Genomic DNA, 18,389 nt, shown 5'->3' with positions numbered 1-18,389 from the left:
ATTACCAACCATACACCCGGTTCACCTTTTATCTGAGCTCGTTTTCTGTTGGTGATGCTAAGCTTCACTTGAGTATGACAAACACATTCTGGAAAGATGTTTACTTCATTTTTGACAATATTGAGCAATATAAGAGTTAAATTTTTCAACCCTCCATTGTTATACGACATTTGGAACTTCAAAAAGCATCGCTAAGTCCAAAATTTCAGATAGTATACTTTCTTCCAGTGTACGTGAGACAAAACAAATTAACCCCACCAGAAGGTATCATCACTGTGGACAAATACTGATATGTCAGAATCACCATTTCAAGAAAGCTCAACTATAGAACAACTTTGCACGGCTAAAAGCAAAAGAATTATAGTTAAAACTTCATCATTGGCGAAGGGTTACCACATATCTGATTTGCATTTTTTCCTGATCAAGCTATCCATGTTTGCGGGGGAAGAATCTTCAGAAATTTAATCTGCATTTCTTATCAAGTAATCAATTACAACAACATTGTTGTGAAACGTGAAAAATCAGCATGTTTTATGTTACAGAATCATAATCACATAAATATCTAAATCATGAAATGGACATATCAACGCATCATCTTCTCCCAGCCTTAGCTCCAATCTGTAGGTTGTTCATCTGCTCAGACCCTGTTATAATATTGTGATGTTACTCTGCATAATTTGAGAAGATGCAAAGGTCCAGTTCCATTTAGTGTCTAGTTCCATTTAGTTAAGCCGGTTAATCAGTTGAAAGCCTAAGGACTTCTATATTTTGTTACAAAGAAGGAAACTTCAGTTTGGCATGCACATCCCTATTATTCTTGGGCATCAAGGTCAGGTTTTGACGGGTATTCAAGACCATGAAGAGCAGGTATCCGTCTTAAATCTTCTTCAGAGTAAGCTGGAATGAACCAATATCGCTTGTCCATGCCAAACACCTGATCCATATAATACAATCTTAGAACGTTAAAACAAGACATATCTAGCTTTTCTTTATAAATATACAACTACGTCTTAGTCCCAAACAAGTTGGGTGGGCTATATGAATCCTCACATCTCCATTCAAGCTCAATTCACACCGTCATTATACCAAATAAAAATAAAAGCGAACTTCTCTTTCTAAATATGAAACATATATATATATATAACATGTAACACGATGAAGGCGAGAGCCAACAAAACTCGATTAGGGGGCTCGTCGGGACCAGTTTGGATTAGACTATAGAATCTAATTTTGACTTACGTTAGAGTCAGTTTGGCTTAGCTAATTTAAAGTAACTGACAAGCATTAAGTGCTGAAAGGCATTTTTAAGTGCTGAAATTGGTAATTAGCAGTTGAAGTCTTTTGGTAAAAAGGAGCTGACAAGCACGATAAGCACTTTCCCCTGTTAAAAGACTTATACAGCCTTAAAGTTGTTTACATTAACAAGGACATGATTATTACAAGATTTCGAATTTCAAATGGATTCAACAACAACAACAACCCAGTGGTTTCCTACAAATGGGGTCTGGAGAGCGTAAGATGTACGCAGCCTTACCCCTACCTCTGGAAGGGCAAAGAGGCAGCTTCTGATAGTTCAAATCGATTCAAATCAAAAAAATTATGTTTCAATTTATTTTTAATTCAAACTTTAATAGATAAGCTAATTTTACATAGATAAAATTATTTTATGATAAGCTTAAATTTAACAATTAATAATTTGTTGATCAATGTTGAACCTTAGACGAAAAATATGAATAAAGAATACGCCATAGCACAAGTACAAAAAACAAAATGCATATATCAAAATAGCTCGAAAGGAACGAGGAAAAAAAAAAAGGAGATTCAAAAGAAGTTGCAAAATACACAACCATACAACCTTATACAATAATACACCAGAGAATTTAAGAAAATAAGGAAAATTTTCTCAACCAAATATTGTCAAGGAGAATCTGCAAAATATTTGTTGTTGACATTGAAGAGGGGTGACGGAAGTTCAAGGTCGGGAAGAAAAAGTGGGAGGGACATCACCTAAGTTGCACGGACTCTTTGATTTTGGTGTCGCACCAGTCTCGACACGGGACGGGGATGGGAGCTGGAGTGGGAGCGGGATACGTCCCGGATTCGGGCAACCGACTTCGGACACTTTGACCGGAGTCCATCGAGAAATTTGGGAGAAAAATTGAGATTTTGATTTATCAAAATCAAAAATAAAACAGATATAAGATATGGAAAATGGCATACCTTCAATATTGTAGTATTTTTGTCTCATATTTGCTACTTTGTGTGTCAGAAAAACCAAGAATTCAGTTCTGATTTCGGACTTCTTGTAGACCCAGCAGCGATCGATACAGATGGAACTTGGTGGAAGGCATTGAGTGGCTTTCTTTTTCTTTTATGAGGGAAGAACGAAGAGACGTGAACAAAGCGTGAATGACGATCTGTAAGAGCTTGAAAGAAGTTGGAGAATTTTGAGCATCCGTAAGAGCTTGAAAGAAGTTGGGGAATTTTGAGGAAGACGACCTAGAAGAGAAGCGAACTAAGCAAGATCTGCAGTTCCTTCCTAAAGGACTCTTAATTGTAATAATATAATAAGATAACCCCTTTATTCTCCATACTTGTGACACGTAATTGAAAGGCACTTAATTGCTATTTGTAAATGTTTTTTTCTCATACAATATAGGAATAATTTCTAAATTGATAATTAGCATGTTGATTTTTTGCTAAATAATTTATATATTTTAATCGAGCAAAATTAATTTATACGAAATTATTTACTAGTTGAACATAATTTATCATAACTTAGTATTATATAATTTTTAAATATGTATATTTTATTTCGAAAAACTAAAAGATTCTATGTCCAAATGTACAATCAAAATTAAGAAGTTTGAATCTCGAAAAAAAAAATTGTATATAGGATAGAAGAAGTAATAGATATTGACATAATTTATAAGTTATATCGTCTAACTTTGATGTTGAAGTTTAAATTCTCAAATTAAATTAAACATGTGACTAACTTGTAACCACCAATTGAGGGAAATTGTGAATAACTAAATTGTAGAAAAGGCTAACTATAAATCAGATAATTTGAGAATGAATTGAAAATAACTAAGAATATCTTTATAGCTCTATTTTTTATTATTTTGAATTTCCTTAGCAGAATTCCCGCACCCGTATCCATATCCGGATCCGCACCCCCGAATCTTAAAATTTAGATTTTGCCGAATCCGATACTCGGATCCGTCCCCGTATCGGATACCCACACCCGAGCCCGAGCAACTTCGAAAATGTATCGGGTATGGATACGGGTAGCTAGAAAATTTTCTTAGCCGAATCCCCTTAATTATCACATAATTTATTAAAGGTAATCGATTTTATTGCACATCTAGTTAGTTTTTGCCCATCTTTTTTATAAGAATTGCAGCTACATTTTGTTACGAGTCGTAGTGATTTTTAAGCATAGTGCGGTTCATTCAAGAAATTCCTACCTCTTTCTAGTAATTAATAAGATACTAATAAAAAGTAGTGATTAAAATGGGTGAAATAATATTAAATCAAAAGGAGCATTTTATGTGATTTTAGGCAGCAAGAGAAGCATAAAGCCAATAATGTCAAAAAGACTTGGAATTCAAGGTCTTTCCTCCGCAATGATTTTTATGCAGAGTTCAACGCTTCGCTAAAACACAAAAATCATGCCCTTAACAACCATTTGGGGCACTTAATGCATCTTAATGCATTCCAATATGTCATGTTCAAGCAATAAGGGGAGTAATAGGAAATAGCATATATTTTCCAGAAAATGTGTAATAAATCTTGTGCTCTTTTCTTTTAATGTCAAGGTTCCAAGTAATAGATCCTATGATTCTAATTCAAGACTAGTTGCAATTGCAAAAAGTGAGTTTATAACCGTACTTCTCAACTGCTGAATATCCAACAAATAAAAAATCATTCCCCTCTTATTTTTGCTCTTCCAGCTTTTAAGTTAGTTGTCTTCTATACTACCGTGTATAGAGCCTCCGATCTTGCCAAAAGAACATGTCAGGAACTTACATAATTGCACTCAAATAGAAAATGATGCCATAGTCCAGCCTGACACTAGGTCCTATACAAATGGTGATAGCTTTGTCTAGAATAATGACATGCAGGGGCGTATCTAAGTAGAGGTGTGTGGGCTCACGCGAACCCATGCTCCACTTCCTAAATCATGGATAGCAAGTCATATCTCTTCAAAACTACTTGAATATATATGTATGCACCCAAGTTCAAAGAGGTGTATGGTGCAATGGTTACTGGGTGCACCTCTATTTTCTTTAATTCATTATTGGGGGCACCTCTATAAGTGAGGTTGAGGGTTCAATTCCCACACGTTTTAGTTAAGTACTTTTTTCTGTCTGTCTATGTTTTTTTTTTTTCGCCAGGTTTTTTGTTTGGCATGTTCTTTCAAAATCCCAAGTCTATTGAAATTACTATTCTCCTTTTCTAATAATAAAGTTTTATAGCAGCACTAGAGGATGTAGCATAAGTCGATGGGTTCAACTAATTCCAACACTTTGGACACAAAGTGTGTGTGTGTGCGCACGCGTGCGCGTGCATGTTTGAAAAATCATTACAATTTCAAAAATAAAATTGTTTGTTCAATGGTAAGAATCTAAAGGTTGAACCCGCCAAATTTAAATCCTAAATTCGCCTATTCATAATTCTTCACTCATCTTCTTGAAATCCTGGATCCGCTCATGGCGTCAAGTAGGTGATAGCTTTGTTGACTATGTTCATTCAGATAGCATAAGGAGGTTGAACCCACATTTCAAAAGTTAAAAGAGGTAAACTAGAAAGTGAAGATACAGCACAGAAGTTGCAGTTAAGTTTACCCACAATTCTTGTGTTATACTTTCTCCATCATTTTTCATTAAACTAATGGAATTCGTCATTGAATCACCGCTATGAGATAACAGCATTTTTGTATAACGTGATTAATTGCCATCACATGTGTATATCATATTGTGTCCTATCCAGATCCAGAAATTCACTTTCCACATACCTCAGAATGAGCACTTAGATCCAGTGTAATTGAAAGTGTTCTTTCTTCTGTAAATTTCTGTTGTTTTTAACATTCCAACCATGTGTTCCAGATTATTTCCATAAATCTCGTGCTTCATTATACAAACCATATCTTAAATTTAATATCAGAGCACAACATTATTTAGAGAAGCATCTAAAGCATCTATCACATAGAGAACAAACATTCTATCAGAACTAAGAAAATAACTATGGCAGTCTTGTGCAAAGTCATCTAACCTGTTCAAAGTTCCTCTTCCGACCAAGATCATAACGCCATTTTGGACTAGTTTTCTTCTCATATGCCTGAAAGCAAGACAAGCCTTCAAAACGTGCCCAAAACAGTAGTTTAAAAGAGAAAACTGCAAAGAAGCGACAAGGTACATGGGGCCTGATGCGAAAACGAGAAGTGAAGCACACGCTTCATTAAAGTGAAGCGCACAAGTCACAGAAAATTAAAGTGACAAACATATATGAATTTAGTACTATAATAATCAATTGCAATTAAACTAACAAATTATCCAGTTCATCAAAGTTGGGACTCCAAGAATCAGTCGCTTCTCATCAGGATCAATTTGATCCGTTATTATTTGAACCTCACGCTTCTCTAAAACGCATAGTTTTGCCCATGAAGCTATAACTCCTCGCTTCACATCAGGTCATCACTTTAAGCAACAAAGTGATGGCTTTCAATAACAATGGCCCAGAAAGCCTTATAGAGAAAAACTGGTTTCTATTAAGAAAGGTCCTAACATTGCTGTTGCATCCAACTCAGGGATTAAATCCCACCAATGATTGAACTAATGAAACCAAAATAGATGGCTAGGCTGGTTGGGTGTTCAGTACTTCAGTTGACTTTCAGAACCTTGTTTGCAAGTCTATAAAGGGATACCGAGTTTATTAATTCTATGGGGGGTCATGTTCTGACTTGAACGGCCGCCACCAGATCCGCAGGTAAATCATAGGCTCTGGGTACATCTCTGGCTTTAAACAGGAGACCTAATGTAGGGAAAGCAACAGGAAATGAGAATTCTTTCTATACTTAAATTTATTTATTTTCTCTTTTGGGGATGACTGGGAACATACAAGAGCAATCTTCATGATTTGTAATAGCGGGAACCTAGTTTTTACAAGGTGATTGAACAAAGAATCAAATACAGATGATTCAATAATTTATCTAGCACCAGATAATTTACCAAACCGAAGACAGAAATTATAAGACTAGTTTTGACCTTACAAGTGAAGAATTATGTGTACTGCATTAAGGATGTTTCAGATTATTAGGCCTTTCATAGAAGAATAAAACTAAAAACTTCAAGTTAAAACATGAATATGAAGAGTGTAAGTACCTCAATAGTTGTGGTATTACCGGCCACCAAAGATATGTGCATAATCAGAAATCCCAGAACACTCAAAGCAAACGCAAGGTTCAAGACTGAAATGCACAATTAATGTGGTAAATTAAGAGGACTGGTGCATCTCAAAAAGAAATCATAGATTGGGAGTTTCAAAAGACAACAGCTAAACCTTACCAAAAGCAAGGAATGTGGTTGCGAGGGTGCCCGGAGTCCCAGGTATCTCTCCATCACTGAAGAAAGCAATAAATTGTGGCAATAATGATAAAGTCACAACAGTGGTTTCCAGGAATGTGTAGAACTGCAGTAAGAAAGGTTATACTTAGTTGGAAAAAAGTTGGTACATATATATTGCAATGCAAAGAAGTGCTATGACAATTCCCAAATATGTATCTTTACGTGCAAGTTGAAGCATACAACACTATCGATCCTCCCAAATTGGGAGGGATTTTTGAAGAAAAAAAAAACAATTGAAGCATACAAATATCAACTGACAGGCACCAGCATGGAGGAAGAATGTGGACAAGGATAAACTCTCAATATCAACTATCACTTTCAATACTCTAAGAAAACCACATTGTATATGACAAAATGGCTAGACAAATTTTGGCAAATGCCATGTTACAGGAAACGGTGATAGAATAAGTTCCTCACAAATTAACATATAAAATGGCCAGTCAAATTTTGGCAAATGGCATGTTACAGGAAACAGTAATAGAATAAGTTCCTCACAAATTTACATTAACAGATTAACAATGGTCAGATCCAACAACAACAACAACAACAACAACAACGACCCAGTATAATCCCACAAGTGGGGTCTGGGGAGGGTAATATGTACGCAGACCTTACCCCTACCCCGAAGGGTAGAGAGGTTGTTTCCAGGAGACCCTCGGCTCAAAAAAGCAATAGGAGATGATATATTAGTACCATAAGAATGCATAATAAAAATAACAACAATATATAAGAGATATGAAATACAGAATACGAAATACGAAATACGAAATAGATGGCTGGTATAGCACAACTAGAAGGTAAAGCCCTGCATCAATAGACGACCAATGACATTCCTATTCTAACTCCTAACTGGATAGTCTCACTCTATTGTGCTGTAGAAATATTCACACTCTTCCCTAACCTACAACCTTAATGCTCGACCTCCATAATTCCCTATCAAGGGCCATGTCCTCAGTAATCCTAAGTCGCGCCATGTCCTGTCTGATCACCTCTCCCCAATACTTTTTAGGTCGTCCTCTACCTCTCCGCGTGCCCACTACAGCCAGTCGCTCACACCTCCTCACCGGTGCATCAGTGCTCCTCCTCTGAATGTGCCCGAACCATCTGAGTCTTACTTCCCGCATCTTGTCCTCCATGGGAGCCACACCCACTTTCTCTCGAATATCTTCATTCCTAATCTTATCCATCCTTGTATGCCCGCACATCCACCTCAACATCCTCATTTCTGCTACTTTCATCTTCTGGATGTGTGAGTTCTTTACCGGCCAACATTCAGTTCCATATAACATGGCAGGCCTAACCACTGCTCTATAAAACTTACCTTTTAGTAACGGTGGCACTTTCTTGTCACACAAGACTCCCGACGCTAACCTCCACTTCATCCACTCAACCCCTATACGGTGTGTGACATCCTCGTCAATCTCCCCGATCCCCTGAATAACCGATCCAAGGTACTTGAAACTACCTCTCTTGGGAATGACTTGAGAGTCAAGCCTCACTTCAACTCCCGCTTCCGTCGGCTCAACTCCAAATTTGCACTCGAGGTATTCCGTCTTCGTCCTACTCAACTTGAAACCTTTAGACTCAAGAGCATGTCTCCAAATCTCTAGCCTCTCGTTGACGCCGCCTCTTGTCTCGTCAATTAGAATAATGTCATCAGCAAATAGCATGCACCATGGAACCTCCCCTTGAATATGATGAGTCAGTGCATCCATCACCAGGGCAAATAGGAATGGGCTGAGCGCAGACCCTTGGTGCAACCCCGTAATAACTGGAAAGTGTTCAGAGTCGCCTCCTACTGTCCTAACCCGAGTCTTAGCTCCATCATACATGTCTTTAATCACCCTAATATAGTTACTCGGGACCCCTTTATCCTCTAAGCAGCTCCATAAGACCTTCCTAGGAACCTTATCGTACGCTTTCTCCAGATCAATAAACACCATGTGGAGATCCTTCTTCCTATCTCTGTACTGTTCCACCATCCTCCTAATAAGGTGGATAGCTTCTGTGGTAGATCGTCCCGGCATGAACCCGAACTGGTTGTCTGAAATAGACACCGTCCTTCGCACTCTCATTTCTACCACTCTCTCCCAAACTTTCATGGTATGACTTAGTAATTTGATGCCCCTATAGTTGTTACAGCTCTGGACATCACCTTTGTTCTTATACAACGGGACCATTGTACTCCACCTCCACTCTTCAGGCATTCTATTAGTCTTGAATATAACACTAAACAATGCAATAAGCCATTCCAAGCCTGCTCTACCCACACACCTCCACAATTCAACCGGAATTTCGTCTGGCCCGGTAGCTCTGCCCCTTCTCATCTTACGCATTGCCTCCATGACTTCATCGATCTCAATGTCCCTACAATTACTTAATTCATGGTGACTGTCGGCATTCCTCGATTCCCCAAGTATAATATCCTGATCCCCTTCTTCACTTAGAAGTTTATGAAAGTAGGTCTGCCACCTCCTCTTAATATGGTCATCTCCCATCAAAACTTTGCCGTCATCATCTTTTATGCACCACACTTGGTCCAGATCCCGAGTTGTCCTCTCTCTCGCCTTAGCGAGTCGGAATAACTTCTTCTCCCCACCTTTGTTCCTTAGTTCCTCATACAGACGAGCAAAAGCTGTCGTCTTAGCCTCCGTCACTGCCATCTTCGCCTCCTTCCTAGCTACCTTATACCTTTGACTGTTCTCTCTCTTCTCCTCCTCGTCAGTGCTCCCTACTAACCGTAGGTAAGCCGCCTTCTTTGCTTCCACTTTACCTTGGACAACTGCATTCCACCACCAATCTCCTTTGTGGCCACCATTGTGGCCCGTAGATATCCCTATCCGTATGCAGGGATATATCCCCATACTGCATATTACTGGTAGTCGTACATCTAGCAGGATAACATCTTCAGGAGAAACATGTCATATATGAAACTCCTATTATGCTTTTATATAAGAAACATAAAACTTACAACAGCTCATAATTGTTGTAAAACAAATCCAACCAAGGTCAGATTTGTGAATATGGTTTGTAAAACAGCAAATCAATCGAAATACTCAGATCACCCCCCCCCCAAAATCAAAAAAAATGGCATAGCATTTGTGATACAAGAACATCGAAAGCACTCCACTTGACATGTAAGCAATGGCGAGGATTGTAAAGCCCCACAATTACTACGCGTGATAGGGATTAATCCGGGATTTAAGAAACTAAGTTGGAAGGAGACAAAGGCACAAAGGGAAGCTCAGCTACGTATGGCTGCGTAGCTACGCATGGTCTGCATAGGCAAAAACAGAAGGTGAAGCAAGAGGGCTACAGGGGAGAGGCCTCCTAAGTCCTACTACGCATGGAAGGAAATCTCCTAGGCATGGGAGGCCAACTCCTCTGCACGGGAGCTATAAGCTACGCACAAAGAGGTTTCTACACAAGCACAAGGCAGCTTCCACGGTAGCCAATTCCTACACCTAGCAACTGCTACGCACAACACCATGCGTAACAATTTATAGGGAGTGGCAAAAATGACCTAGAGGAAAGGACCAGACGGCCCAGCCCATGCATAGCTACACAGGTGGGTGGCGGGGCTATGCAGACCACTTTGGTCAATTTAAAGAACATAGCGGGGAGAGAGAGTAAGAGGAACTTTGAGCAAGTTTTTGAATCCTAGAAGGAATAAGGAGCTCTTCCACCGTAAATACACCCCAAGATAAGCATTTATTATTGATGCAACATTTATGATTAAAATCTCCAGGATTCCACCAAATTTCAAGAATCTCTAGAAGGATCCTGAGCTAGGGTTTTGAACTTAAAAGGTAACATCTCTACCCCATGTTCAAATACAACTATGAGATAGATATTTGGGAAGTATAATGGGTTGAGAATCACCATTTGAATGGGAAGATACACTAGTTCTTTAATGGGTCTTATGAACTAGGGTTTCTAATGAATAGTAAATGGGTAAAGACTAATGTTGGAATTGGGTGGTGATTTATGTCTGCACCTATTGTGTTGTGTAGCTTAAATTCTTAATAAGTCGATTGGAATACAAGGTAGGAGTAAGATCGTACACACTACCCTCACCTGACCCCACTAGTGGGATTTCACTGGGTATGTTGTTGTTGGAACAAAAAGAGCTACATTAGCTTCGAGACACTTAAAGTATGTTGAGTTGAACCCTTCCATAGAATCGTTTCTCCAAACTCCAACAACAACAAAAAACCCCAATTTGATCCCAGCAGGTGGGGTCTGGGGAGGGTAGTCTGTACGCAGACCTTACTCATACCTAATACGGGTAGAGAGGTTGTTTCCAATAGACCCTCGGCTCAGGAAGGGCAAGAAGAAGAGGAGGAAAGCAAGGAAGAAGGATGGAAGATAAAAGAAAAAGGGAGAGATAAAGGATAAGTGGTACCAAATAATAGCAACATGGAATACAATACCTGAGGCGAACAAAACCACATAACGTAATAAAAATCTAAGAATATGAAAGGACATGCATGCTACTAAGACTATGGGTGAACAACTATAAACTACCTACTAACCTTCTACCTTAATCTTCGACCTACACACCCTCCTATCAAGAGTCATATCCTCAGTGAGCTGAAGCAACGTCATGTCTTGTCTAATTACCTCTCCCCAATACTTCTTAGGCCTACCTCGACCTCTTCTCAAACTCTCCATGGCCAACCTCTCACACCTCCTAACAGGAGCATCAAACTCCATGTTTTCTAAATGCTAGCTACATGACTAAATGGCATCCAAATTGTTAGTGTATAATTGTGGGTGCACTATGCATGTTTTCATCAAATGATATGGTTTCAAATGCTACGCTTCACATGACGAATATGATTATGAAAATTTCAAAATTTTGAATGAAAATGAATATGATGCTAAAGCTTTTCCAGAAAACATGAATATGACTCTATGGTTTTTCAAATGAAAGGCAAACGAATATGCAAATGGCATAAGAATTATATGTGGCTATTTAGCCTAAACTTTTTTTTTTCCAACTGCAGCTTAGCCTAAACTTAAAGACCATGATTAAGGGCCAGAAGTACCAAATGAAAATAAAAGATTTTGGGAATATCCTCAAATGACTAAGAAGGTATTTGCAAAAAAGGTCAAATATCCAAAGCTACACATGTCAGTGTAGGACTATGGTCGTATCCAATGGTTTGGACAATTAAATAATCACCCTTGGTTGAGTTATTAATGCTAGAAAAATTGTCAACATCCACACGACATTGGTAGGGTAGTGAGATGCCCAACTCGGTCGGGCTAAGATCGAAACACCATGGGTACACAAGGTGGCTTATAACTCCCACTAAAAGTTATAAATTTGTTTAAAGCTCAAGCTCTAAGATGTTTATGAAATGAAAATGATATTGTTTTGAATTGCATATTATCTCTTCATGCTTTTTTTAAAATGTCTTGTCCCATTTCATGTGAGGGAATCGACGAGGTACGAGTACTTGTTGTTGTGTACACATCCCTTCGCCGTGGCGCTGCATCTCTTTTGTGGACCCTCGCTAGACACCTCCCTCATTCCTTCAGTCTTTTGGTGAGCCCTATTCTATGTTCGGGATAATCCTATTGATGACAAAAAACATTAATATTCTTTTTGATATAGTCGGGGTCTTGTCCGGCAATTCTTTATTCATATGGTCATAGAGGCTCCATAGACATAGTGGTCATGCTATCTTTTGTCATTTCCTATTGAGGTTACATATGGCATGTATGAATAACTCTTTCGTTATTTACAGCTTTACAAGTCTAAATGATGCATGAGTTACGGTTATTAGGCCATGAAGGGTTGGTTCGCTGTATCAAAGTAAGGCATTGATTGCCGTGTCTGCTTTCATAGGTTGGGCGTGACAGGAATGCTATAAAAGTGTACCAAACATAAATACAATGTTGTTTTAATTAAAATAGGGGACAGACCCTACGGTGTGGGATAACTGGGTATGTTGTTGTAGTTGTAGGGGACAGACTGCCTATGTTACTATTAGAGCAGAAGCCCAACAACCAAAGAAGCTAGCTGGTAAACAGAGAAGTCACAAAGAAATTTCATCTTCCTGAACACACATTATCAATTTTTATAAGATAATATTTTATTGACATTGTCAACAAACATAGTCATGCCAAGAGAGTAATTTTAGAAGCTAATAGCCAACCATATATAAGCTTTTCAACATTCATGAATTATGATTACTCACCAAGAAGAGAAGGAAATACTTGTAGTTTAATGCTCCAACACAGTTGACAACCCACACACAATGATGATCCATCTTTAGCACACACCTTCCACCTAAAACATGGAAACAGACGCAACTCAATCGCAAACGAAATAACAGAAAAAGAAATCATCATACGGTGAACAACAAGAACTCACAAACAGAACAGTGATGACACCGAGGCGGTTTTAACTGGTTGCACTTTCTACAAAAACGTATTCTTGGATTCCCCGAGTCAGCTGGCGAAGCCCCAAATTCTGATGCAGTTAACGGGTCAGCTTCCCCTCTTTCTTCATCCAATTCTGGCCTCCAATTTGGAGGCACACTACCAGGATCAGTAAAAACAACGGAGAAATAACACCACAGAAGCATCACCAACTGCAACCATCACAAATAAGTACTAGTTTAGCTACTTAGTAGCAAAAAAGTTTATCTAATCTTAAGAAAATTACTCATTTTATTATAGGGAGAAGCACATAAGCCACGGGATTGTAATTCAAGAATGACTAAGAAAAAAAACTTAATTTTAATTTCCCAAATTCCATAAAATATTCGCTTGCACCTCCCATCAAAACCCGAGGGAAAAAAAAAGTGAGAAAATGTAAATGCGTTAAACACCCAAAAATCATCAAAACTTATTACTAAACCCCCTCAAATATTCCTAAAGTACAAAAATTTGGAAGAAATTTACCAGACAATGGAATATGACGAGTACTAAAAAAACGATGAGGGCATCAAGGAGACCGCCACTGCTAGCAAGGGACGGCCCATAATTAGTCAAAACGATGGCGTAATAAGTAACTCCCACAACTCCCATAACTAAAAGGATCATGATCGAACCGAGCCCTCGTAAGGCCGTACAAAATCTGAATACGTTCCATGCCATTACAGCTCCCGATCTATACATAATAACAAAATAAAATTACACCGAAAATCAAACGAAACAAAAAAAAATGGGCTCTTTAAGAGGAATTTTTTAGGGTTTATGAATATATAAATGTATGTAAAGTGGAATGCATTGGTAGGTGATGGAGTGAAATAGTGAGGAAGAAGGAAAATTGGTGCTCGTCAGAAGGATAAAATTGAGATTTGCAGAGGTCAAGCTGGGAAAATTTGTGCACCTAATGAGTAGTTTACTGTATTTTAAGATAGAGGTTTTGTTAAGGCAATAGTATTGTACTAGTGTATTTGTAACAGTATTTGTCCGCACTTTTTGCGGTCATTAAAAAAATATATAGGTATACATAATTTATTTGTAAAAACTGAATAAATCAAATATTAGTAAGTATTTTATGACACTATGATTGCAACTTTCGTACCTTCAACACTATACATATTATAAATTTGTTATGGAAGGATAAAATTGTCCCCACATCTATAAGGGGATTAATTTGTATATATAAAGTTGATGCGTATTTCTTAATCAATTATCTCTTTGATTTTCTAAAAAGTTTGGAGTTCAAGAAATATGTGTTCTTTTTAACAGAATAATAAATATCTTTATTTAATATATGCATATCTAACTTTATTTTTTAAAATCTTAATCGAATTTTCTCATTACATAAAAAAGAATGTAAAATTATAATACAGATAAAAGCAAATTAAAATACAAACAAAGACATTTGCACATTATGAAACAATAATAAAAAATAAAATAAAAATAAAAAGGAAGTTGCACCCATTTTGGCCATTGATCGTTTCTATCTTGAAAAACACAATAATTTCATAGAGGAAAGGATTATTTCTTTAGATGTGATCATCTTTTTTAAGAGACTTGTAAACTCAATTCGTGTCCTTCATAGTAGCTTGAAGATGGTTTTGCTTAATATTTTTAAAAATAAAAGATCTCATCTTAAGTATTGCCATGAATTTCTGTGTGATTTCTTTTTTACAGTTCTTGCTTTTATTACTTCCTTTAGTGAAAATCAACTACCAAATTTTATTTTTAGCAATGTTATTTGTTGAGCGCTCCAAGTTGGCATATTCCTTAAAATTATTGTAGAACTATTCTACAATATATGTATTTATATGTGTTTTGACCTTTAGTATACATCCAAAATATATTAACATCAGAAATAATATACTTGAGTAAACATTAACTATTGATATTAGTACCTTATTATGCTATCTGTCATATTTAATGATATCCTACATCATGTCACGAAACGATACTATTATTATTAAATAAAAGATCTCAAAAGATATGTAATATATACTGAAATTTATAATTGAGAGAAGAAAATTTAAAGAGATATGTAAGCGTGAAGATGGAAGTAAAGTTTATAAATTTTTCGAGTAATTTTAAGAGGGTAGTAGGGGTGGGCATAAAATCCGAAAAACCGAATTCCGAACCGAACCAAATTAATTTGGTATTTTGGTTTCGGTTTTTTCGATTTTTCGGTCTAATTCGGTTATGAATTTTCGGTATTTCGGTTCGGTTTTCGGTTTTATAATTCTACAATTTTGGTAAACCGAAATACCGAAAATTCATACTACTAAGCCCAATTATAAGCCCATGCGGCCAACCCATGCATCCCCACAATCCACTAACACCAAGGCCCAGCTCCCTCAAGCCTCTCAACTCCCAACCCAAGCCCGGTAGAATTACCCACTACACAGTACACATTACATTACTCATTAGGATTTAGGGCTTCGTTAATGCTTAGACCTTAGTTGCTTACTGCCTTCAGACTCAGAGTTCAGACTTCACGCTTCGACTGGAGAAGTGGAGATATCATCGAGAAGAAGAAGACGAGAATCGAGTCATAGACTGGAGTTGGACGACTGGACGACTGAGACTCTGCGAGTCTAGGATATCACTTTATCACTTATCAGTCTGCGAGTAGACGATTCTCGTCTGCTTACTGCTTAGAATCGATTCGATTCCTCACTCCTCACAAATTCCGGGCAAACGAAGTGTCGAAGTCTCGAAGACGCTGCTGTCCTGTTCCAGTGTTCAGAGCTTGATTCAATTTCAATTTCAAAGGTATGTTTCGCTTTCTTTTGGTTGTACTGCTAATTGAATGAACTGCTGTTCCGAGCTTTTCGCTTTAGTAGGAAAATATCATATGTATCACATTCATGCTGTTTAATTCATTTGTAGATTTTTGTTTCAAAATAACTGTTACTGGGATTGTTACTGATAGCTAGGTAGTTAAATTTGTAGATTTAGTTGTAGGGTAGCAACTAGCAAGGTAGTTAATTTGTTGATTTTTACTGATAGCTAGGTAGTTAATTTGTTGATTGTTCATTTATATTTATATTTGTTTTATTTTGTATAGATGGAAGATACAAGTAAAGTAAGTGATGTTGGTTCCAGTGAAAGTTTACCTATTACGGTTAGATAGTAACACCAACACCATTGATACTCAAGATTCCAAGAAAAGGAAAGCAATGCAACCTAGGTCTGACGTTTGGAACCATTTTGATAAATTTGAGGTTAATGGGGTTGGGAAAGCACGGTGTCGATATTGTAAACAAGCTTATGCTGCTAATTCATCTAAGAATGGAACAACAGGATTGAAGAATCATTTGCTTAGATGCAAAGAATACCCACTTAAAATTGCAGAAGATAATAGTCAAACAAAGCTAAATAAATGGTGAGGTGTATGCTTATATGAATTCTTTGTTTGGAGAGTATCTAAAAAAGTATTCAACCGAATCTTGTCCTCAATCTCCATCTAGTTCTACTTCATCTAACAACACATCTAATACACCTAGTGGGAGTGTTATAAGTGCATCAAAAATAAGGACTAAGCTTAGCTTGAAGAAACAAAAGGAAGACAATGGAAATGGGGGTGCTAAATCGGAGTTGGATAAATACATTAGTGAAGAACAAGAGCCTTATAGTGAAGAATTTGATATCTTAAGTTGGTGGAAAACACATGCTCCCAGATTTCCTATTCTTTCGGAGTTGGCTCATGATGTGTTGGCAATTCCAATTTCTAGTGTGGCGTCGGAATGCGCGTTTAGCACTGGTGGCCGTATTCTTGATTCATTTAGGAGTTCATTGACTCCTAAATGTGTGCAAGCTCTTATTTGTCTTCAAGATTGGCTTAGAGAAGAGAAGAATCCTATTAATGTTGAAGAAGACTTGAAGTATCTTGAGGAAATCGAGCTTGGTAAGCTTTAATATTTGTGTGTATTTTAATTCAAAATAATATATCATGCCTTTTCTTTTGTATGACATATTTGGTTGTATTATCTTTAGATATGGAAAATAATGGAAGAACTACTAGCATTGTTTGATGTATAGTTGCAACTTGCATCTTGAGTGGTAAGTTTAATACTCTATTTGTTTGGTGATAACTGATAATGATATACTTAATATTGTGTAGTTCTGTTTTATTATCATCAAACTATAATATTCTAACTTATGATTTATATTTTTTTTAGGTTCAAGTGCAATCATGCCCCGTGCTACTGCTCAACGCCCCGTGCTACTGCTCAAGAGTCATGACTGTTTGTTGAGGGATGCCCTCTCTGTTTTTGTTGCACTATGTTTAAATGTTTAAGTGTTAAGACTGTGCAGACTTGCAGTTGGACTGTGTTGGACTTGTTAAGACTGTTTTTGTTGGACTGTGTTTAAGTTGTTGGAATTGTTGGATTGTGTTAAGTGTTTAACTCATTAACTGTGTAATCAGTACTGTGCAATTGGCAGTTGTGCAACTGCAGATATTATTCTGCAATTGCAGATGTTTTTTTTTGCAACTGCAGATGTTATTCTTGTGCAGTAATATAGTTGTGCAACTGCAGATGACCAGATGTTATTCTTGTTTCACAGTTTCAGGCTTTCAGATTTCACTTTCAGCCATGTGCACAGCTTTGTATATATCAGACTGAACAACTGCACAGGTTTCAGAATTATTGTATATATCAGACTGAACATTGTGCAGTTGTGCTTGACTGCTTGTGCATGTTGCTGTTTCATGTTTTCATGTTGGTGTTTCAGTTGTGCTTGTGCATATTGGTGCAATAGTGTCAAATTAGAGTGAAAATTACAGTGTTGGTGTTTCAGGCTTTCAGCCATGTGCACGTTCTTGTGCTGTCAGCTGTGCATGTCCAAAGTCCAATTGTCCACTTATATATTGAAAAACAGTGCATAGTCCACTGTTTGTTACTTGTCACAGTTTCTGGCTTTCAGGTTTCAGCCATGTGCAGTTGTGCTTGACTGCTTGTGCACGTTCACGTTGTGCACTTGTGCAGTTGTTTTACAGTTTTAGAGTGAAAATTATAGTGTCAAATTAGAGTGAAAATTACAGTGTTGGTGTTTCAGGCTTTCAGCCATGTGCACGTTCTTGTGCTGTGCATGTCCAAAGTCCAATTGTCCACTTATATATTGAAAAACAGTGCATAGTCCACTGTTTGTTACTTGTTAGCACAACACTTAAAACTTAGCAGTTAGCAATTAGCATTGATTGTTAAAAACCGAAACCGTACCGAACCAAAATAAGAAATACCGAACCGTACCGAAATAATTTGGTACGGTATTTGGTATACACAATTGATAAACCGAATACCGAAATACCGAACCGAA

General features: G+C 37.4%; 1 protein-coding gene across 1 annotated transcript; it reads right to left on the bottom strand.

The window, feature by feature from the left end:
- Positions 1 to 454: 454 nt before the first annotated feature.
- On the bottom strand, positions 455 to 14,159 carry LOC107804471 (putative protein S-acyltransferase 14). Its single transcript, XM_075254311.1, has 7 exons — positions 13,545 to 14,159; positions 13,012 to 13,231; positions 12,836 to 12,927; positions 6,567 to 6,690; positions 6,384 to 6,469; positions 5,275 to 5,340; positions 455 to 934 (listed from the first exon to the last, which is right to left on the bottom strand). The coding sequence occupies exons 1-7, from the start codon at positions 13,758 to 13,760 to the stop codon at positions 812 to 814; spliced, it is 927 nt and encodes a 308-aa protein (XP_075110412.1). The 5' UTR covers positions 13,761 to 14,159; the 3' UTR covers positions 455 to 811.
- Between the last annotated feature and the right edge of the window lie 4,230 nt (positions 14,160 to 18,389).

Source organism: Nicotiana tabacum, chromosome 1 (genome assembly GCF_000715075.1).
Source record: "Nicotiana tabacum cultivar K326 chromosome 1, ASM71507v2, whole genome shotgun sequence".
Classification (NCBI taxonomy): domain Eukaryota; kingdom Viridiplantae; phylum Streptophyta; class Magnoliopsida; order Solanales; family Solanaceae; genus Nicotiana; species Nicotiana tabacum.
This window is presented reverse-complemented; position numbering and strand designations above follow the sequence as displayed.